A 24725-nucleotide genomic window follows, 5' to 3' on the forward strand; every position below is an offset into this window, starting at 1 on the left:
GGGCGGCGTCCGGGGCCCCGGAGCCCGCGAGGAGGGCGCCGGCTGCGAATTTGCGGGCTGCGAGCAGCAGGCGGCAGCCTCGGCCTTGCCTTGAGCGGCCTCGGAGCCGGGTGATGTCAGTCGTGGCTGGGCTGGCAGCGGTCTGGACTTCCTGTATAAAGGAAGGCTCGTCTGCAAACACCACTAGCCAGTCCCAGCTTCTTCTGACGGAGCCGCCGCCGCCGCCGCCGCCGCAGGATTGTCCAAGTCGGCCCCGGCGCCCCCCGCCCGGGATAAGTCCTTCGGCTTCCCCGGATCCCGCCTCGGCATCGCCGGCCCGGGCGCTGCATGCGTGTGCGTGCCGAGCGGCGGAAGAATGGCAGTGCTGAAGCTCACCGACCAGGTACGGCGGCCGCGGCCGGCCGGGAGCGAGCCGCGGGTCAGCCCCGGGCCGGCGCGGGCGAGGCTGGAGCTCCGGCTGGGGGACCGGCCCGCGCCGTCCGCCCCGCGGGGGCCAGGGCGCGCTGAGGACGGAGGAAGATGGATGGGGATGGGGATGGAGAGAGGCTCGGCCGGGCGCCCGGCGAGCTGTTTACACGGGGAGCAGGGGAGGAGTGAGCGGAGCTGCGCGCTGCCTTCCCAGCCCGGCGCTCCCGGCTCTCCTCCCCCTGGCCCTCCTCCCCGCCCTGCGCCGTCGGGAATGCCCCCGCTGCTCTCGCGCCCCCCGTCCCTCCCTTCTGAAAGGGGGGAGGGGGACCGCGCTCGTGTGTGTCTGTGTGTCTGTGTCTGTGTGTCTGTGCGCGCTAAGACCGGAGCCCCAGCGAAGGGGGAGGGGAGGCTCGGAGGTTCTCCCGGGGCTAAGAACGCGCCGCGCACTGTGGCCTCGGGCAGAGTTCTGCGTGGAAGCGCCACGGGCCAGGGCAGCCTGGGCCGAGGGCACGGGGAGCGGGGCTATGCCAGGCACTCTCCTAAGGCATGCGTGTGCTTAGCCACTGTCTGTCCGTTTGACATGACATCCTGACTTCCTCTTAAACTGCTCGCCTGTGAGTGTGTGTCGGTGTGCATTTGTGTGTGTGTGTGTGTGTGTGTGTGTGCGTGCGTGTGCGTGTGTGTGCGCGCGCCCTTCAAGGCTGCTCCTCAGCCGCTAGCTGGGGCTCGGTCTCTCCCGGTGAGGCGGACGGGGGTGAAGGTCCGTCCGGGCTGTCCCTCCCTGGCGGCGGCCCGAACCCCGGCCTCCGCGGATCGGAGACTCCGCTTTCCTTGCCCCAGCCCTTGCTGCTCTGCAACGCTTGCCGGGGGTGGGCCGCTTGTTTCCAGAGTGCCGACACCCGTGCACCTTCCGGGGCCCACCCTCCTCTCACCCGCACTGAGGAGAGGGGACTAAAGGCCGCCACCTTCGTGCGTGCCCCGCTGCCTCTCCCTGACCTCCCCCAGGACAGGCCCAGTGCCGGATCAGCTGCCCTTCGCTCCCTTCCACAAAGCCCCCTCCCCAGACAATTTACAATGAAGTGAACATTCCGTAGGAGGGAAGGTCTCTGCTGGCATTTGACACTGACCCACGGAATGAAGCCCATTCCACGGCCTTTCTCACCTCTCAGCACAAGTCGTAGCCCTCCCTCTCTCACCTCTATCGAAATGATTGGCTGCTGTTCAATCGAAGACATTGAATTTTGGGTCTCTTTCTCCAGAGATTAATTACCATAATGTCTTTTTGTCTCCACCTCTTTTTTATGTTAAAACACAAGATCCAAAGTTTTATAGATCTTTTACCAGACTATTCTCAATAAATTCATACCTAAGGTTTTTACATCTAACAGAGAGTGTACAGCTGGTGATTAGAATGAATTCTCTCACCATTGGTTTTAAAGCATTTAAAAATGTTTTGTAAGTTGATACTAGATTTTCCACTGTCTGTTTCGTTCATGTACTTTGCCAACTGTTAGACATTCCCTTGTTTTATTCTGCTAATTTTAGTCTGAGTTGGTCAGACATCTGTTCCCGTATACTTCAGTGTTTGCCCATCAATTTCTAAATCTCCCCAATGTAATTTGTATGTATGCATAGCAAAGCCTCCTTAAATAAGACTTACTTCATCACATGCTCTAAAGATAACTTTGAGATGGTGAAATAATATTTGCTTTATACTAAGCCTTGCTTTCTAAGCAAAGGTATATACACTGATTAAAAAGATTTTTACTCAGAGTAATCATTCTCTACTTGTCATCACAGAATTTACAATTCTGCATTAGTATTATTATTATATTCTGGAATGTTCTTTTTGTTTTTAGCCTTGGAAATAGAACTAGGAACATAAAAAGTTGCACCATCTCTATAACTTGTTTCTACCTCATAGATGAAATACACTTAAGAAGTAGTGAGGTTCAGGTAACTTCCCGGGGTAAAGGATCGAGGGGTACATGAAGTTGCTGTGGGGTAATAAAGGCAGTAAGAAGTGGAGTCTGTAGGGCACTTGGTACAGGAAGTAGGGCCCTTTCATCTTTATAAAGCTTCACCGTTTCAGGCTAATGCTCTAAGTTCTTGGAATCTTTTTCACAGTTCCTGTGAAAGCTTGAAACCTTTGCTTAAACCTCAACTTGAAAAGTCTTGTTTCATCATTCTGAGTAGAGAATAGCTGTGGTTTTAAACAACTGCTTTTTATTTTATGATGGAGAACGCTTCTTTCTATTTGTTAAAGCCTGAAATTATTTCTTTTTCTTTGTTTTATATCTTTCTGTGTGAAGTGAATCTCAGTTTTTAAGCATTAGCCCTTGGATTTTCTCCTGATATCCTCTTGGTCACTAGTATGGAAAACTACCAATCTTAGTTTTGAAATGTTCAGAAATAATGATCAATATTGATGCCAAATCCTCAGTTTTGTTACTGTGAGCTGGTTTGGGTAAGGATAGTCTTAGCTTGAATAACTAGATCATATAGTGACTTCCTAATTATTTAGTGAAAGGGAAAATGAAATTTCTTGTGTCTGTTGGGGATGGGGGGAAGGGGAAGGAGTCATAAATAAGTGAATGGGCATGCAGGTGTATCTTATCTTTCCCTTCCATAAAAAGTAATTTGAGGGGCAGCTAGGTGATAGTCTACTTTAAAGTGCCATACAAATCTTAACTTAGCATGATAACAACATCTGGCCTCCTTTCTTCCCCAACCCCCCTCTCTTTCTCCTCCTAGCTGTTTAGGATTCATTTATTTTCAAGTCTAAAATTTCATCCCATAGATAGTATTTGCCCCTTCCCCCCACAAAAAAAAGGAGCATTCTCCACTTAACTCCTCTGGACCTCAGATGAAATACATTGCTGGCTTAGTACCTGAAACTTCTCTGGTTAAGTAGGACAACCCATAGTTCGTGTTCTGTTGGAACCGTCTTTGGGAAACCCAAGTTACCTTCATATTATAATGGAAGGTACATAACTATCAAAGAATAGCTACTTTTGCTGCATCTTTAGTCTGTCACAATTTTTTTGTTTTAGGTTTTTGCTAGGCAATGGGGTTAAGTGGCTTGCCCAAGGCCACACAGCTAGGTAATTATTAAGTATCTGAGGCTGGATTTGAACCCAGGTACTCCTGACTCCAGGGCCGGTGCTCTATCCACTGCGCCACCTAGCTGCCCCTAGTCTGTCACAATTTAAAAAAAAAAACCAACATTCACCTTGAAAGATATTAAGTACCTACTAAATGCCAAATTAAGGAACAGATCCTTTTTCATCTTTCTCATTCACCTTACACTTAAGTAAGTAAATACTTATTGAATTGACTTATGACCTCTACACTAGTATTTAAGAGAGGTTAGAGAATAAAACCAATTTCCCTGCTCCTTTTAGCATCTATAGCTCTTAGTATAAACCTGATTTTTAAATAACGAAACTATCAGGACCTATTTCCATTGTCTAGCACAAGAGAAGCAAACAGGGCAGCAAGAGTCCATAATTGGTGGAAGAACTGAGGACATGAACTAATAAGATGTTTGCAATAGGAATGGGATGAGAAATTGAATGCAAGAGAGACTTGGGCTATGGAATTGCAGAATTTGGTAACCAACTGAATATCTTGGTAGAGTTAAGGATGATTCTGATGCTACAAGATTGAGTTACAGGCAGGACAGTAATGCAATTGATAGGTTTAAAAAAATTGCAGTGGGGAGAAGGCAGTTCAATTTTAGTCAGTTTGAAATGCCAGTAGACCATCCAAGTGAAAATTTAGGCAGTTAGGGGGTGGGGGAAAAGACTGGAGCTCTTGGGAGAAGTTGATATCCTTAGCATACATATGAGTTTTAAATACCCATTGATAAAATGAAGGAGAGAGGAAAGCTTAGGTCTTTGGGGAAGCTATTTTTGTTTAGGAGATATGAAGAAGATGACAAAGGAAGCAGGGAAGGAAAAATAGAAAGGTAGAAATACAAGAGTATAAAGGTAGCTAATGTAGGGGAGAAACTATCTGGGAGAAGATGGACTGTGGTGTCCAATGCCACAGAAATGCAAGAAGGATGAAGACAGAAGCAAATCTCATTTATATAACAATGGGCCATTTATTCATGGCTTTTCAGAGATATTTTAGTAGTCAGTCTGCAACCATTTTTCAGGGGTTAAGATTGAGTGTAAAAATTTTTTTTTGGAGTAGGCAATGGAGGGGAGACAAAAAAGAGGATGGCAATTTGAGAAGTTTGAGGCTTAAGGCAAGGGCTTTACATTTTTTATATTGATAAGAGCTGATTGTAGACTGAGGAAAAGAAGCTGATAGGGAAATATTGAAGTTTTGTGTGTGTGTGTGTGTGTGTGTGTGTGTGTGTGAGTGAGAGAGAGAGAGAGAGAGAGAGAGAGATTAATGAAGCCAGGCATTAGAAATGACAATTACTGGGGGGGGGGGGGGGTGGATCAAAGGTATAGGTAAAGGGATTAGTTTCTACTGGAAAGGGTGCTGCTTTGAGTTGTGGTCAAAACATTTGATTTGGGGTCAGAGCATTTGTGTTCCAATTTCAGTGATGCCTCTGACTAAATTTGACTTTGGGTAATCCACCCTACCTCTAGGAACTTGGAAAGAAATCTGGATGTGGAGTCAAATCCTGTTAAAAAGCCTAGAGTCAAAACCAGTTAAAAACCTGGTTCTGTTGCCTGTGTGAATGGATAAATTATATAATCTATCCCAATTTCATTTTTCTTGGCTGTAAGATGGATGGTTTGTACTATCATTGATAAAGCTTCTTCCTGTTCTAAATCTTATGATCCGCCGATGGAGAACATAGGGTAAGACAATTAATAGAGAGGAAATGTCATCTAAGAGTGAAGAAGTGGATGGTTCTACCTGAGGAGAGACTTGTAACAGTTATTGTGGGGGAGAGGGTTATGTGTCAATAACAAAACACTAAATAGATATGCTGTATGATACTGAGGGGCTAATCCAGATTAGAAAGCATAAATTTGCCTTGGACTGAGCATGATTTTGTGATTTAAAAGCTCTTCCCACTCAACATTTGGCAATTTGGGAGTATGAGCAGAAACAGGTGGTAGGAGTTACCCTGAGTTGAGGGGTTAGTGTAGAAATAGAAAGGAGGGAGAATGAATACAAAAAAGAGGAGAGAGCCTTATTGGAGTGACCTTAATGACCTTGAGATCAGAATTGGGTTGAAACACTAGGGGTGAAGAGGTTTCATTTCATATGGATCAAATAGCAAAATTCAAGAAGTGAACTATGGGCAAAATCAACCTAAAGTAATTAAGGGAGCAGTTAGTGGCATAGAATCAATTTGAGAAATGGTTGTTTTAACCAACTGTGTTATAGATTTTAGGTGGGGTTTTGTTTTAACACATGAAAAGCTTTTGTCAAGGCAACCTTATGTGGGATATGCTTATATAGCTAACTTTTCTAGAGTTTTATTTTTCACATTTTCCATCACATTTACAAAATATGCTGGTTTTCAAAGCACTCTTACAACAGTTCCTATTTAGGAATGTTGTTGAGTCTTTTTCAGTTGTATGAGTCTTCAGGATCCCATTTGAGGTTTTCTTGGTAAAGATTCTAGAGTGGTTTCCCATTTCCTTCTCCAGCTCATTTTATGGATGAGGAAACAGACAAATGGGGTTGTGACTTGTCTAGAATCACACAACTAATAGGTATCTGAGGTTAAATTTGAACCTCGTATTCAACCAAACTGTTCCCCCGTAGATGGGAATTCCATTGTCTGCCTCTGTGGTTATGAATAAGCTATCCTTTTTGCTTGTCTTCTCAACTTTTTGGAAATCCTTGGCTCCCTTCAAGCTCAAATGCTGCTTCTTGCAAAAGGTACTTCCAATTTTCCCAGTTTAGAGAGCTCCTGTCCAACCTCTAATTAATTTTGTACTTATTTTGTGTTTACTTGTATACCTATTATTTGCCCTAAGTAGATTTAAACTCCTTGAGGGTAAAGATTGCTTTACTTGATTCCTCAGTGCCTTAGTGCATAATGACCCAACCCAAACTTAATACATGCTTGTTTAATTGAATTGAACCAAATCCTATAAGGTATGTAGTACAAGTATTTATTTTTATAGATGAGAAAGCTGAGGCTCAGAGAAATTAAGGGTCTTGTCTAGTAACTGTGACAACACTTTTAGTGCTGAATTCTCCATGCCTCACTAATATATGGATTATCTAGATACCTAGATGTTTTTGAGCATTCTTTTGTCAATTAGTCCCAATCAGGATCTGTAGGAAATGGTAAAACTATCCATCAGTATTGATGCCTAAAAAAAAATAGAACTGATGGGGTGACTATACTTTGGATTTTGCATCCATTTCCCTTTCCCCCTCATTACTGAAAATTCATAATTGGATATTGGCTTAGGACAAACCCATCCTGGATGTTTCCTTTCCTTTTATGACTAGCTAGACTTTTTCAGACTGAACTGGTTTAAGATTTTGATTAAATGCCTCACCCTCACCCCCCACCCCCTTTTCTCTGAAATATTCTTTTAAATCTGGAATACTATTTCTGCTTCTATAGAACATGTAGGGCATATTGCCAAGCATCTGACAGAGCCCTAGAAAAAAACATAAAATCTGTCTAGAGTGCTAGTTGTGATTTGAGTGTTTCATATTTACTATATTAAAGTGAAAGAACCCTTAGTACCCAAGTTTAAATATGTTCCCAACCCATTGACTTAGGTCAAAAGCTGTGATAATTTTAAGTATAGTTGGACCAGCTGGCCAGTAAGGACCCTTCAAACTTTGAAATTCTATATGAAGAATTTGCTTATTCTAGCTATAGCTGTGGGATTTATCTTGTTTGAGTAAAATTACCACTACATTTTGCCAATAATTCAATTTCCTTTTCTCAAGAGAATTAGTGTCCCTACTATTGTGCAATTAGAAACCAGGAGGGATGGGAATTCAGGGAAGCCTGGAAGGATTTGCATGACCTGATGCTGAGTGAGATGAGCAGAACCAGAAGAACATTGTACACCTTAACAGCAACATGTGGGTGATGATCAACCTTAATGGACTTGCTCATTCCATCAGTGCAACAATCAGGCACAATTTTGGGATATCTGTGATGAAGAATACCATCTGTATCCAGAGAAAGAATCATGGAGTTTGAACAAAGACCAAAGACTATTACCTTTAATTAAAAAAAACCTGTTATCTTATTATGTAATTTTGCTATATCTTATACTTTATCTTTCTTCCTTAAGGATATGATTTCTCTCTCATCACATTCAACTTAAATCAATGTATGCCATAGAAACAATGTAAAGACTAACAGAGACTACTTTCTGTGGTGGGGTGGGGGTAGGGAAGCAAGATTAGGGGAAAAATTGTAAAATTCAAAATAAATAAAATCTTTCAAAAAATAATTATTGTTCTTCCTTAAGGCATCCATGTCTTTTGCTTGGGTAGAGTGAAAGTAAGGCAGAAAGAATTTGCAGTGACCATTTCCAAGGAGGTGTGAAATCTCAAAGTGGGCATTTGCTGGCACTGACTCATGCATATTACCTTGTCAGGGAAATTAGAACAGAACCCTCATGTGCTTTTTAACATGATCACCTCTGAATTTCCTAAGACCATATTTTTCATAGGGACAGTGCCATATTTTTCATAGGGACAGTGCCATATGTTTACATTGTGAGTCATTGACAGACACCCTGGTAGGGTTGGAATTCTACTTGTTCCTTTTTTTTTTTTTAAGGTTTTTGCAAGGCAATGGGGGTTAAGTGGCTTGCCCAAGGCCACACAGTGTCTGAGGCCAGATTTGAACGCAGGTACTCCTGACTCCAGGGCCGGTACTCCATTCACTGTGCCACCTAGCTGACCTTACTTGGTCCTTCTTAATGTACACATTAAGTACATCCCACTCAAGTCAGTATACCTTTTTTTTTTAATCAAATGACATTTAACTTACTTCCCTAGAACAAAGCTATTTTGTGGCCATTATTAAGTCAATTTTGGCTGACCTGACAATCATAGTTTATTAAATGAGAAGGTATAAAACACTAGTTCCTATCCAGTGTAGAAGATTATTGCTTTAATGTCTATGGTCTGAGAGTTAAAGATTGAAAAGAAAAATATTTACAGATAGGACTAAGGCGAGGAAATGGGTGAATCTTAAAGCAAGGCAGATCCTAAATTGTACTATTAGCAGCTAAGTACTTACAAATAATCATCTCATTGCATTTTGTAGTAATATATTCACTATTTGACAATTCAAAGCTACCTTAATGTTCCATCAAATTCACCATATTAAGATCCTGCCTATGTTACCCTGTTTTCTCTGGGCTTCCTTAAGAAGGGAAATAATATGCCTTCTGTTTTGAGTATTTCATATTTCTTTTAAGTAAGGACACAAAGCTTATCAGAGAGCTAATGTTTAGTGCAGTTACTCAGAGAAGGGTGTTTATTCTTGGAGGGTGGGGAAGAGCCTTAATTGATTGCCTAATAATTATTTGTTGAGCTAATACCCTTGTACCTCCCCTCTTATGAGAAGCATAAGATTGGACTCTTATTGTCAAAGATCTTATAGTCTAGTAGGGAAAAGAGACTAATGCTCATGTCGCAAAGATTTTGTATAAGTTATATTATGTAGTACAGAAACTAAAAATTTTTTAGGAGAAAGAATTTCAATAAGGCCTGTGGTTATCATGGAAGGCTTTGTGGGAGAAGTGGGGATTTGAATTGGATTTTGAGTGAGTGAAAATCTTTGGACAAGAAAAAGATAGGACAGATGATAGCAGGACACAGTATGAACAAAAAAGGCAGTCTTTTCTTTGAATTAATGATTGTGGAGAAATCTTCCCTTTCCTTTTGTGGTATGTGTGTGAAATAGCCTTCTTGACTACCTCATAGCACCTGATGACTAAAATGTTGCTTGAGTGAGTTGTTGACTATATTTAATGGACAAAGGTTGAATAAAATTTTAATCTACTGCTTCTGAACATGGAACCAAATTCTGAGAAAGGGACAGATGTAATAAGACATAGTTCCAAACCTCAAAGGATTTTCTCTTTCATAGGATCATGAATTTAGGTTGGAAAAACTCTAGTCCAATCCCTGGCCCCCTCTGACATGTACAGATGAAGAAAGTGAAGCCTTTCTAGAAAGGTTATGATTTGCCTAAGGTCAAACAGCTAGTACCTAGACTTGGAGTCAGAAAGAACTGAATTTGAATCTCACATCAGACACACTATCTGTGTGACCTTGGGCAGGTCACTTAAATGTCCTTCAACTTCAGTTTATCTGTAAAATGGAGACAATAAAAGCACCTTACCTCAGAAGGTTGTTATGAAGATCAAATGTGCTAATATATGTGAGGAACTATGCAAACCTTAAAAGGATAAGTAAATGTTATTTACTAGTATGATTAATAAGCATCACACCTAGGATTCAAATCCATCTCCTCTGACTCCAAATCTAGTGCCGTTTTCACTTCACCATAACCTGGCAAAATAACACAGTCATATATATGTTTTTAAAACTAACTGACAGACAACAGGACAGCAGTAACATTTTCTATATGAATGAATCATTGTGGGTTTGGAGAGGTGCTCCTCAGGCTACACAACTTCCTTTGGTCTTCACCATTTTTTCTGTTGTCAGTCTTCTCTCGACTCCTTTCCCCAATTACTTCTCATAAGATGAAAGGTAGCATTTTAGTAAACATAATATGCTATCTTATTGTTCAAAAGAAACCTGTGTTCTCTACTCTGTTGCCAAAAATAATTTGGATCATTTATGAGGTTAATACAGCAGTGATCATCATCACTCTGGTAAGATGATTGAGAAGCACTATTTTATAGTAACTTAGTATAGGTTGTGTGAGAGAAAGGTATTGGACTTGAAATTTCAAGGGAAACCCAGCTGATAGATGGTTGCCCCAATCTTCTTTGTGACACTTATTAACTGTTACCTTTTATATTAACTGTATCTATTTCAGATTTGACACTTCTTTATTTTAGCAGGTCTTAATATTAGAGGATATCATTTCTACTTTTTCTAAAAAGTAGAATTTTAATATTCCTATATAAACCAGGAAAACCTGCTACCATGCAGGTATGCTTAGGGGAAAAAGTTTATTTGATTGTTTTTTTCCAATCTGATATTTTATAAGGCAAAGACACTCAACTCTTTAATCCCAGTAAATATCACTACTAAAACTAGTTGGGGAGCTGCATACTGGTCTTTATTATGGAGCTATCTTTTTATTTGAGACCATTTTAGAATGATGTTTATGGGCATTTCAATAATTAAATTTCTACAGGACCAAAGTAACCTTGTAATAAATTCTCTTCTTCATCAGTTAGTTTTGTAGTGGATTTTGTGTTGTATTTCTGGAAAGTTTGTATCACTTTAAACTCTCCAACATTTCCCAAACTGTCTTAATAGTTAGCATATACTTGGCTTTTGGTAACAGTGGCCTTCCTCACTCATTTTCCTCTTTGGCTTTAAACTCTTTGTTTCAATCTGTCTCATTTTATTTGAAATTGCCAGATACCTCTATGAAAGAAAGAGATGTTTTACTTTGCTTCATAAACCTTTTGTTTCTTAGGACACATGTCTTTCTAAAGTAAATCAAGTGTGTTAAAGTTTATGTTTACTGGGTTTTTTTTTTTTAGCTCTGGATAAAGTAGTGTCTGGAGGAATCTAAATTTAAAAAAGTGAACCTGAGGTATATACAGTTTTTTCTTGCTTGCGAAAACAAAGGATTTTTGAGGTCTGACTTGAACTTTACTTCCTCTTTGTAAAAGTATAAAGCTGAGCCCTTTTTTTTGAGGAAGTTATGTAAAAACAAAATGGTTGGGGTAACATAAATGGACACTTTTAAAATGTAATCAAAATATGTGTGTGTGTGTGTGTGTGTGTGTGTGTGTGTGTGTGTGTGTTAATAATACTTGCTTTGGGGTCTTATATAATAGAAGAGAGAGAGGGTTTTTCTTTACCTATCCCTTTCATACTCAGGGCCAGTGAATTGCCAAAAATGAGTCAAACTACTGACCCCTATAAAAACGAATTAGTGAGGATTATGTTATTTTCTTTCTTCTTTTTGTATGTGCCAGACTCCTTTGGCAGTTTGGTAAAGTCTATATACTCCTCAGAATGATATAAGATTAATAAGAAAAAATTATACTGAAAGTTATTAAAATTAAAAAAAGTTTGTGGATCCCCAACTTAAGAATGCTTATAGAGGAAATGAAAAGGAAAAAATTAAAAACACAAAAAAACATGCAAGTTGGACACAGAATATAAACTTCCCAATAAGTGCGACAAATGTAAAGTTTCAGTTCTATATTATGATCAATTAAGAGCTGGGGTAAAAAAAGGAGAGTGTAGAAGATAAGAATTAAAGGAGATAGGATCATGGCATTTAGATCTAGGAGGGATGTTAGAGATAATTTAATACATGTTTCCTCTTTCCAAATGAGGAAATTTAGAGAGACGTTGTTTACCAAGGGTCACATAGGTAGCAATTTTCATATGGAATATAAACTCAGGTAATTTTATTTTAAATCTAGTGCTTCTTTAATATATATATATATATATATATATATATGTATATATATAACAGGAGAGTGATAGAGGAAGGATAGAGACAGAAAGAAATGAATAACTTATTTTTTTAAATTCTGAATGCAAAAAAAGATTCTATATGAAATCATGAATCTATTTCATATTACTCAGTATATGTAAATATATGAATATATATGATTATGTTTATACAACCATAAAATACACTTGCACACATCACCTTAAAAACTTTCCTGCATGTCTATGCTTTCTTCCTAACTTTCTTTTGTGCATTTAAAAAAAAAAGTTACAATAGTATGCACTCTCTCTTCTGTCTCTCTCCTCACTATTTCTAATCCCAATCAAGTCAAAAGTAAGAGGAAAGAAAGCTGCTGTAAAATACCTTGTAACAAAAATACATAATCAAGACAAACAAACCCATACAGTGATCATGTCTAAGAATGTATGTTTTTGCACCATGTCTACCACCTCACTATTTGGAGATGGGTACAATGTTTCATTATTGATTCTCTGGAGATGTGACTGTTTATTGATTTATCAAAACTCAGTTTTTCTTTAAGTATTTTCTGTGTATGAATTTTTCTTTCTTCATTAGGAGACAGTTCATACCACCTAGAATTCTTTGATTTTATTTCCTCATTTATTATGGCTCAGTAATATTTGTCCCTAATTACCTGAGAAATCAAAGGCAAACTCCCTTAGATTCTAGTTATTTTCTTTTCTTTCCTTCCTTCAGTCTCTCTTTCAAATCTGAAAGTTTGTTTTGTTTGTTAACTATTCCCTCTCCAGCATTATCCATTTACTGGTTTCCTTATTGAGTCTGATGTATTTCTACACCAGACTCTTTAGGTGTGTGTTCATCCCTCCTTTGGTCATTTTAAATAAAAGTGAGGCCTTCATTTGATCATTTCCTCCTTCCTTCCTTCATGCTTGTATACTTTTTCTCATGAATCCTAATTATGAAAAAGAAAACCCCCAAACCTATGCCCGTTTCCCTTTCTATAGTAATTTATTTCTTTCTCTCTTAAATTCTTGAGAACAGAACCATTCCATCACCAGTTTTTCCACCACCTCTGTTTTTCTTATTTAACTCACTTTAATACTTGAAGACAATAAGGTTATGAAGGGACACTTGGTTCTTTTCTTTCTATTAGAATGTTAGCATTGTAAAATCCTTCCAATTTGCTCAACTACTTTTACCTTTCTAGGTTTTTCTGGATTTCTCTGTTCTTTTCAGTAAAAATTAATGAAATTCTCCTATTCTCATAAAGATCTGTTCCCATCTACTCTCCCCACCCCCAGGATTATATTTAACCTTTCAGAGTAAGTTTTTGTTTTTGTTTTTGTTTTTGCAAGGCAATAGGTTTAAGACCACACAGCTAGGTAAGCATTATGTGTCTGAGGTCATATTTGTAAACCAAGATCTCTTTTGATTTTTAGTAGAAGCTACCAAGTCTTGTGTGATCCTGACTATGATTTTATGGTTCTAATAGATTTCTTCCCTACTGGACATTATATTTCAAAAATTCTTAAATAAAAACTAATCAAATCTATTAGAACCAGGGAAGACAGAGTGAACAAACTAGATTATTTCTACCTATTCCTGAAAGGAGCCCAGAAGCAAAAAAACCCTCAAAAATGTCATAGTCAAAATATAGAGTTCCCACATCAAAGAAAGTAATTCCAAATACCATAAAAACCATAGTCAGGATTACTTTAAAATGTAATGACTAGACCAGTATCAGTGCAAAGACTGGATGAAATAAAACTTAAGACCCAACTTTCAGGTAGAAAGTTAGGTTTCTAAAGGATGCAGTAGATAGAGTCCAGAAAGATCAGAGATCAAATTTGATCCCAGATACTTACTAGCTGTGAGATCCAGGACAAGTCACTTAACTTCTGTTTACCTCAGTTTGCTCAATTGTAAAATAGGGGTAATAATAACACCATTCTCACAGGATTGTTATGAGAATCAAATGAAATAATATTTATAAAGTGCCTAGCACCTTGTTGGTGTTTAATAAATTCTTGTTCCCTTTCCTTTTAACCCCTCCCCCCCCCCCGAACCTGAGTCTTCTATAGATACAACAATTTTAGGTAAGCAAAATCTAGTGTGTTTTAAATACACTAATGATGAGTAAGCTAGATAAGAATGTATTTAAGGGATTGGTAGAACACCTTTGGTGTCAAGAATCATGGATTCATTGGTAGAAGATAAACTTTATGAAGTAAGGGACGATTTTCACTTTGTCTCCTCAGAGTTCCTGTAAGGATTTAATGCTTGTTTTAATTGAATCAGTCATCCTTAGCATTTCTGCCTTGATACCTCTACTCCCATCTAGGGAAGGGGACTCAGTCTGACCCAACTGAGTCATTTGTGTATCTTTACTGTCTCTACTTCACCCACTTATTTCTCAGCCTTTCCTAATTTCACACTTGATTCCCTCCAAAAAAATCCCCCAAACTGCTTTCTCTGAGGTCAATGGTTCAGTAGTTTCTTAGTTCTTATCTTCTTTGACTTTTTTTATAATACAGACTCAATCAAGTGAGGGAATACACGAAAGATGATTTGTAAACCTTAAAGCACTGACTACCCTCCCTTCCTTTGCTTTTGTGAAAGAGCTCTATTCTACATCTGTCTCATTCCTCAGTTCTCCATGAAATGTGGGTGTTCTCAATCCAGAATCAATGTTTCCTCCTTGGTTATCTTACTGGCACTCCCCACTTTCAGCCATCTCACCAATCAACAAGCATTTAATACTTGTCTGTAAGGAAGGATGCCAGAGGGAGATACTTGCAGTAAAGGGCATCAGGAAAGGCTTCTTGCAAAATGTGGTATTTGAATTGAGTCTTGAAGAAAGCCAGGGAAACCAGGAGAAAGAAATAAGGAGGGAGAGAATTCTAAAAGCCAGGTGTTCAACAGATTGATCATCCCATTTCATCTTTAAAATTATCCTTGTGATGTAAGTAGGGCAATTGATTGATATCTGTTTTGAAGATGAGGAAACTTTTGAGGCTCAGATAGTTCAAGTAGCTTGCTTCAGGTCACAGAGCTACTAAGTAGTAGGGGTCAGAGCTTGACCTTAGGTCTCTTGATGGGATGTTAGAGCTCTTTCCATTTATTGACTATGCTGCTTCTCTGAACAGTTGTTCAGGAACAAATGATCGATGTTTTATCCTTAAGTATTAAGAATGGTATTAGGGAAACTTCTTTATGATAATTATGCTGTTACTACTCCTCCAGTTCTATGTGATCTATTTCATTATTTGGTTTAGTATTGTCTAGCATCCTAGGAGCAATACTAAAAGGCAGAGGACATTAAACCATTAAACTTGTGTTTGAAGCATGAGATAGATGTTTTACACACACACACACACACACACACACATACACACACACACGTATATGTTTTGATATTCTTTCTTGGTGTAGAAGTTGTTTTACTTCATAGGTTCTCTCACCCTTATGTCCCTGGCTTTAGAAAATATAATTATTTGGGTGCTGAGGATTTCTTTATTGCAGAATTCCTGTTTCTCTCCTCAATTCCTTTCAATTACAGGCTGCATTCAGAATCATGGTTGACCTGGGAATAAGACCTATATTCCCAAGAGTTTGTAATATATACTTTTACCCTTACAGAAGAACCACTATTTGCTAAGTCTCTGTTGAAAAAAGATGGGTCTGGAATTTTTGTCTTCTATTTTCTCTGACAGAGAAGGGTTGTATCTGCCTCTCTACTCCTCTACACCCAAAGTATAAATTCTATTGAAAGACAAAAGTTTATTTGTGTTCTGGCTCCTCCTGCCCCACCAGGAATCAATGTTAGAAGGAAGCCATATGTTTATATTTTAAATTATTTGCATTTTTAAAACTCCAGATGTAGACTTGGAAACAGTTAAGTAAGTACAGTTGCAGTGTTTTAAATATGTATAATGGGGGAGGGGAAATGTATGGTTCAGAACTGGTCAGTAGTTCTGTGATCTTGGAAATGGGGGCAATAATTCGTCCTATACTCAGATTAGATTTTGTCAGCAGAACCAGTCTCTGGAATCATATCTGAAGCTGTTTCAGCATGGTTCATCTTTGTCAGAATTTATTAAAAACTTAGGTTTAACTCCCTTACAATGATGTAGCAAAATATTTCCTACTCTCTACCTTTAAAAAAAAGGAAGTTTTAATTTCTGAGTAGGAAATAGCTATTACTTACAACAAACTATCCTTTTTAAAAATTAAAAATAAATTAAATGTAAGTTTTATTATAGTAGACAAATATTTTTATATAATAAACATGTATTATTTATTTGCAGATAACTTATATTAATGTAGAAGGTTTTGAGAATCTGAATTTGGTAATTAATTTTTGTATGAAATTTTTTCCTTTTGCATTTTATGAAGTCCTAGATTTTTTAAATTGCAGTTGGAAAGATACTTATGATCCAGTTCATATAATGTCAGATAGTTACTGCTGTCTGTACTTGGAGGATTTCTCTGATATTCTGAGGAGTTGGATGGGCATTTTTAACATAGTTTAGTGAGGAAGGAGGTCATTGATATAATGATACCTCTCCTCCTTTGTAAAGTATATAGAAATCAGTCATTTCTACCCCTTACTTTCTGTACTCCTTCCCACTGTTATATCTTTTTGAATTTGTGAAAGGAAAGAATCACAATTGCAGGTGTTTATTGATAACACCATTTTGTTGATAAATTCAGGTATACAAAGTAGTTGTTTTTCTACTCAAAATCTTTGAGATGTTCATGATTCACCTCATTAATTTTCATTATAAACCTAAGAGGTAGGGGAAGGTGTGAAGCACAGAACATCCACATTTTCATATAGGAAAAAAACTGAGACTCAAAGAAATAGTTACTTGGCTAAGGTTGTAAAACTGATTGATGATAGAAATACATGTATTTCTGACTGCTATCTAGTGTGCTTTTCATTTACTTGCCTGTGCTGTTCTAAGCAAAATACAATATGGTGGGTAATTTCAAGTTATATTTAGTTTACAGTCTATAATACAACCTAAAAGCCTGTTTATACTGTAAGATGTGTGATGTGCTGCCTGCATAATTACTGTGTGGTGCCAGCATGAGATCATCAGCATTATCCAGATTAGAATGTATCACTCAATTCTAGGTTGGTCCAGAAGAAGGAGCTTATTGTGACTGAGAGAGAAATTATATTACTCCATCTTTTCCTTTTGAAGAACTTTAACCTCATAGAAGAACATAGAGCTTCACTGTTTCTGAAACATAGAATACTGGGTATTTGCCTGGAATCTTAAAGGCTTTTCCCCTTCACACTTAGAAATGTGTGCTTTTTTCTCCTTTTAGAACCTGATAAGAAGTATCCCAACTCACCAGCTGTGCAGAATGTTTTTTTTACTCATGTGCCAAACTTAATAAGGAGTATTCTTTTACAGATGCCATTTCACAGTCTAAAAATAGCATCACTTAATTCATAGTTTTTGTTCTTTTTACACAGAAGGGGGGAAGTTATTTCTTTGAAGCTTCTGCTTTTTGTTTCAGTCCATTTTCAAGGCCTGAACTGGTGTCCAAGCTTGATCCCACTGAAGATCAAGCTTTGATCTCTCAGAAATCAATGTGTTTAAATAGTTTTTACAGGCTAAGTTTGTCATTGGATCAACATTCTGTAATTTTTTTGAATGAGTGATTCGAACAGGGTCTTTGCTGCTGTTGTTACTTCCTACCTTCCTCAATTCTGACTATTTTAATAACTCTCCTTTACAACTTCTTCCAAAGAATGAATGGGAGGAAGAAATGACAGGAGAAAGTCAAGAGAGTGTATTTTTGTGTTTGTAGAATCATAAAATGTAAGAGTTGGAAAGGTCCTTAAGTCACATCATGGTAGGGGATCATTATACAGAGGTCAACTGACTTATTTGCTCATGGATACATACATATATTCACACACACACAAACACACACGGACACACACACAAATATATGTAATTTAGCTGAACTAAGACTATTATCCAGTTTTCCAGATTTACTGTCAAGTGACTTTTTTCATCATAACATGCTCCTCATGTGTGTTAGCACATTATTTATGGGCTTATTTTTTTCAATGACCCATTTAATGGAAGTACAATTAAAAATGGATTCATTTTATGTCTTTATTATTTCTCAATAATACACATAATCCCAACAGTCCATAAGATATTATAGTTCCAAAATCAGTCAATTTTTGCTAGGCAAAGGAAAAGTACAAAAACAGCATAGCTATTCTTTTATCTTACCTCGGTATTTAAATGGAGAACAAGTTTTACATACAGTTTTTTTCATTTAAGACAACACCCTTCTTTTAATTTTTGTTAGATTAAAATTTTTCTTTGTAATTTTGAATTTCTAATTATCTCTATCCTTCCCACTCCTTCTGTACTCACTGAGGAAAAAAAAAACAAAAACAAAAATAGAGGAAGAAAATTATACAGCAATCAGAGTTCTGGAAGTGGTTTAAATTTTTTCATCATGAGTCTTTTAAAAAATTTTTTTTTAATTTTTTTTTATTTTTGTGGGGCAATAGGATTAAGTGACTTGCCCAAATAAGTCTCTTGGAATTGTCTTGAATAATCATATTGATCAGAGTAGTCAAGTCTTTCACAATTGATCATCATTACAACTTTGTTGTAATGGTGCACAATGATATCCCAGTTCTCACTTCACTTTGTACCAGTTCATGTAAGTGTTGCCATGTTTTTCTGAAAGCATATTGCTTATTCATTTCTTATCACACAACAGTATTCCATCACAATCATATGGTACAACTTGTTGAGCTATTTCTCAATTGGTAAGTATCTCTTTGACCTGCAATTCTATGCTAACATAGAAAGAGCTATTATAAATATTTTTGAACATATAGGTCCTTTTCCTTTTTCTTTAATCTCTTTGGCATACAGACCTGGAAGTAGTATTCCTGGGTCAAAGGGTATGCATCTTTTTAATAGCCTTTTCTGTGTAGTCCCAAAAATTGTTTTCAGACCAATTCACTGTTTCACCAACAATTCATTTTTGTTCAGTTGTTTCAATCATGTCCAACTCTTTATAAACCCTTGTGGGGTTTTCTTGCAAGGATTCTAGAATAGTTTTTCATCTCCTTCTCTACTTATTTTTATAGATGAGGAAACTGAGGCAAACAGTATTAAATGATTTGCTTAGGGTCACACAGTTAATGTCTTGAGGCCAGGTTTAAGTTTAGAAAGAAGAGTCGTCTTGACTACAGGCCCAACATTCTACTGTACCATCTAGCTTTCCACACAGTTCATTAATGTATCTGTTTCCCTTTATCCCCTTTTGCCTTTATCATTTCTGATAGGTATGAGGTAGAACTGTTTTAATTTGCATTTTTCTAATCAATAGGATTTAGAGCTTTTTTATATGATAATTTTGATTTCTTCTGAAAACTACTAGTACATATCCCTTGATCATTTAGCATTGAGGAATTGGCTCTTATTTTTACAAATTTCACTTCATTATTTAAATATTTGAGAAATGAGACTTTTATCAGAGAAACAATTTAATATTTTTGATATTACTTTATTGTCTATAATATTTTATTGTCTATGGTACCTTTTTAGCAAAATATAGTTTCCTTGATTGTTTCTCTTAATTTGGTCTAGTTTTGCTTTTGCTTTGCCTGAGATCATGACTGATAACTCTGTTAAAGCATATTAGATTCTGGTCTAATCCTTTATTTTTAGCTCTGTATGTGTCTTTCTGTTTCAAGCGTGTCTCTTACTGTTGGATTCTGGTTTCTAATCCATTATGCTATCTACGTCTTTATGGATAAGCTCATCCCATTCACATTCATTGTAATAATTACTATTTCCCTCCATCTTATTTTCTTCTGTTTAGTCTTCTCTCTTTTTATCATTTCTCTCCTCAAGTCTATTTTGCTTCTAACCTCTGCCTTCCTTAATCTGCCCTTCCACCCCTATCCCCTTTCTCTAATTTGCTTCCCCTTACATTTCCCTATTAGGTAAGATAGATTTCTATACACAACTTTGTGTGTGTGTGTGTGTGTGTGTGTGTGTTATGTATCTGTCTGTCTGTATCTGTGTCTTTGTAATAATGTTTCATTCCTCTTTCATTCTTGAAGAAGACCACAACATCAGGGAGGTGATGCCATGACAAATTCATGAATTGAATTTGAGTGAAGGCTATCCTAAGTCACTAACCTCGTTCTTCCCTCCAGAGCCATCTGGATCCAGTGGCCAGATATGAATCAGGAAGACTAGAGATGGCTCTAGATGTAAGACAATCAGGGAGAAGTGATTTGTCCAAGATTGCACAGCCAGTAGGTATCAAGTTCCTGAGGTGGGATTTGAACAACCATCCTCTTGACTCCAAGGCCTATACCACTTAGCTATCCATTGTATCCTCTTTCATGTTAACATTTTTTTATATTTCTCTTGAGTCTATTTAGCTCTGTTCTTTTTGTTAGGAATATTTGAAAGTCTTTTATTTTATAAAATGTTCATTCTCTTCTCCCCTGCATCAGTTTTGCTGGGTAGGTGATTCTCAGTGAAAATCCTAGTTTGCCTTCCAGAAAATCATATTCGAAGCCCTTCTGTCCTTTAATGTAGAAACTGCTAAATCTTGTGTGATCTTGACTGTGGCACCATGATATATAAATTATTTCTTTCTGACTACTTGCAATATTTTCTCCTTGATCTGAAAGATCTATAATATTCCTGGAGTTTTCATTTTGCAATTTCTTTCAGGTAATTGTTAGATTCCTTCAATTTCTATTTTATCCTGTATATCTAAAATCTTAGGGGAAGTATAATTTTATGTGATATGATACCTAGAATCTTTTTTATTATAGCTTTCAGGTAATCTAATAATTCTTAAATTATCTTACCTCAGTCTTTTTTTTCAGATCAGTTGTTTTTCCAAAAAGGCATTAATATTTTTTTTCATGCTTTTGACTTTGTTTCTTGATGTCCCATGGAATTATTAGTTTCTAGTTACCCAACTAGTTTTTAGGAATTATTTTCTTCATTGAGCTTTTATTCTTCCCCCCCTTCCCCTTTCCCCCCAATTTAGCCAATTCTGCTTTTTAAGGACTTCTTTTCAGTGAATTTTTGTGCCTCTTTCAAGAAATTATTAATTCTCTGTTCATAATTTTCTTACATCACTCTCATTTCTTTTCCCATTTTCCCCCTTATCAATCTTAGCTTTTTCTTCAATGCTCCCAGAAATTCTTGTAGTGCTTATGTCTAATTAACATTTTTCTTTGAAGCTTTGGTGGAAGCTGTTTTTGTATTTTTGTCTTCTGAGTTTATATTTTTGTCTTTCTTGCTGCCATAGCAACTTTTTTTTTTAAAAAAAAGGTCAAGTTCTTTTTGTATTTGTGCATTTTTCCAGACTTTTTCTTGATTTTGAACTTAATATTAAATTTGGACATTACTCTCCTGAGGTGGAGAATCATTGTCCAAAGCATCAGACTTTTTTGGGTTGCTGTTTTTCAGAGCAGTTCTTCCAGGTCTGCAAGTTTTTGGTGTTTTCAAGGTGGTTTGATCTGGGGAGAGGTGTGGTCATTGTTCTCCTGGTCTGACTTTTGATCTTTCCCAGAATGAACCCCTGATTCCTTTGCAGCCACAAACATTAGTACTTCTTTTGACCCTGAACTTTGTATAGAGTTGCCAACCAGCATCAGTTTAACCAGCACCACTGTACCCAGTGCTAACAAAGGATCCCCTGTAATTTTTTTTCTGTTTAGTTGTCCTTTCTCCTCACCATCTCTGGACTGGAAGCTCTTGAAACTACTTCAGCAGTTACTGTTACTGCCTTTGCATGTATGTTCAAGGAACAGGCCTCTAAACCCAGTATTATTATACTCTCCTGCAGACCTCTTAACTTTTCTTAGGCTGAAAAAATGTTTCACCTTGACCATTTGGTGACTCTACCACACAAAATTTTATTTGGTGCATTATTCTAAAGTTGTTTGGAGGAAAATGTTGAAAGAGTTCAACTGTGTTGCAGTCTCTAATCTGTAAGCTTGGCTCTGATCTAACAGTTAAATAGACATCTTTAGAAAATACTTATTAACGTGGATTTCTTGCTTAATGGGGCTAAACAACAAAGTAATGTCTAATAGGATTGCTTTGTGAAAAGTACAATATATTTGTCACTGCTAGTGACAAAGAAGTGAAGTGAATTGAAGAGAAAAGGAGTTGAGCTAGGTAGCCTCAGCAAGTAAAGAGAAAGTTCATTTGCCTGGTGCAACTATAGAGGAGAACTTCCAAACTGGGAGTGAGCCTAGGAATTCTTGATTCCCTTTTGGTCTGTCATTGTATTACGTGACTGACCAGTGAGTGCTCTGGTCTGATAGCATCAGAAGTTTATGAGTCTTTGATCATAACAGCAAAGCACAAATGCTTGTCTTTGTACTGCTTTCTAATAATATTCTCCTAATAATGAATATTTATTCTAATATACCCAAATCATTGTTATATCTAAATTTATATTATTGGTGTACTGAAAACTCAGGGGTGGGGGCAGAAAGCAGCATCTATTACATCATGATTCAGAAGAAAGTAATGATAGAATTAACTTAAGCTTTAAAGAATAATTATGAATTATTAGCAATCTATATTTTTAAGGTATTCAAATTTTTGGATATAAATGTTCAATTTTTTAAAATGTGTGATTATGAAAAGTTGGGTATTTGAAACTTTGGAGAGCAATACAATTTTCATTGCATATGAGCTTTATAGTTTTGAGAAAAAAGGATGGAGGATGATTCCATTTTATATGTGAAAATTTGGTATAATGAAACTAATTTTATTTTTTATGAAATACCAATTAGGGATTGACTGCTTCTAAGATGAGATTGATCAGATCTCTATGTGATCAGTCATTTTATATTCTTCTGTCAAGTAATTCAACAAGGGTCAAGGCATAAGTAATGGAATTTCTCATTATGGCTTAAAAATTTAATTAGGATTTGATGTATTTGAAAGTTGCTTTGCTCTAAAGACCAAAACTGTGCCCTTATAGTGGAGGATTAGGGGAGGTGATCTGAGTGTTATTTTGTTTTATTTGTTGATTCCTGATTAATTTATAAACTTAGTACTTTCAAGAATTGAAAATGAAGGTTACTTTATAAGATACTTTAAAAAATAATAGGTAAAAGGTGAAAACAATCTCTTGGTTTCAGTATCAAATACTGAGTGACATATGCTTGGGTATATTCATTGGATTACTTGCTTGACTTCCTATATTATAATATAATATATAATAACTCAAATATGCCTTATACCCAAAGATGAGAAGCCTAAGAAATCTTTGTTCAAGCCATTCATTTTACAAGTGAGGAATTGGAGGACTGAAAATATTATTTAACTTACCTCAGATCACTCTACTTACGCAACCTATGAAATTATCATTGTCAATATTCCTTCAAGTGGTATTGATTGCATCTGATCTCTCCTTCTATGAGATTCTTATGCATATTTTCATATATTAAGCCCCTACTTTGCCTTGAAGTAACTTGAGATAAAAAAAGGCAAAAAATGATCTTTTTCTCGGAGTTTACAAGTAAATGAGGAAGACAAGGCAGAAATTATTGTACACAAAAACATGTATACACAGGACAAATAGGAGATAATCTTAGAGCTAATGCAGTAACAATAAGGGTAAGCAAAAGGTAGAATTTTAGCTGAGTCATGGAGGAAGCCAGGGAAACCAGAAAGCAGAGATAAGGAGGAATAGATTTCAAAACATGAGGGACAGCTAGTGAAATGACAAGGAGTTGGAACTGGAATATTGTTCTTAGAGTATCTGGAGGGGTTGAATAGGGAAACAAAAATCTGCACTTTAGGTAGTTGACTGTGGCAGCTGAGAGGAGGATTTGCTGGATAAGGGAGACATTTGAGGTAGGAAGACCCATTAGAAGTCTGTTGCAAGAGACTAGTATCAGGTGAGGTTAGGGGCTGCATGAGGGTAGTGGCAGTGTCAGAGGAGAGAAGGGGATATGTATGTTTCTGATGATATGAAGGTAGAATTGACAGGATTTGGCAACAGTTTAATGGTAGATCTGGAAGGACAACTAGAATCTACTGATTCAGTGTCCAGTGCTTTTTTTTCTCCGCCATCCTGGGTTGCATTTCTTATTTTAGAATTTTGTAGTACTTACATAGAAAATACTTATTGTTGTTTAGTAAGTGAAGTATGCCTTGTTAGGAGGAAGGAGATGCAGAAATTTGAAAATATCCTTACATTATTCTCAGTTGCTTTTGCATTTCTGATCCCATAAATTCTTTTACCTATTCAGTCTCTTATGACAAGTGACAAGGAATTGCATATGGTGGAAAAAGGACTTTAGACATTTGTCAACAGATTGGCTTTTTTTCTTTCTCTTTAAAAATTTCTCAGTTGCTAGATCTAACTTTTTGTTTTGTGTGATTTTTTAAAAAAATACTATTTTTTCCTGGATGTTTCTAGTTTGTCCAACCAGAGGCCATCTGTCTTGGGTTTTTTGTTTTGTTTTTTTTAGGTTTTTGCAAGGCAAATGGGGTTAAGTGGCTTGCCCAAAGCCACACAGCTAGGTGATTATTAAGTGTCTGAGGCTGGATTTGAACTCGGGTACTCCTGACTCCAGGGCCAGTGTTCTATCCACTGCGCCACCCAGCTGCCCCTGTCTTGGATTCTTATGAACATCAAGAAGTGATAAATGATGATATATTATAGCTAGTGTTATGGATAGTGGACAAAG

The 24725-nt window shown here is 37.3% G+C and overlaps 1 protein-coding gene across 1 annotated transcript in view; it reads left to right on the top strand.

The window, feature by feature from the left end:
• The first annotated feature begins 271 nt into the window (after positions 1–271).
• ANKRD44 (ankyrin repeat domain 44) overlaps positions 272–24725 on the top strand; it is a 367960-nt gene continuing 343506 nt past the window's right edge. Inside the window, exon 1 of the mRNA XM_074215415.1 lies at positions 272–382. Coding sequence (XP_074071516.1) covers positions 356–382 — 27 coding nt within the window. The 5' untranslated portion in view covers positions 272–355. The remainder of the gene's footprint in view (positions 383–24725) is intronic.

The sequence above is a fragment of the Macrotis lagotis genome, chromosome 1 (genome assembly GCF_037893015.1).
Source record: "Macrotis lagotis isolate mMagLag1 chromosome 1, bilby.v1.9.chrom.fasta, whole genome shotgun sequence".
NCBI classification, from domain to species: Eukaryota; Metazoa; Chordata; class Mammalia; order Peramelemorphia; family Peramelidae; genus Macrotis; species Macrotis lagotis.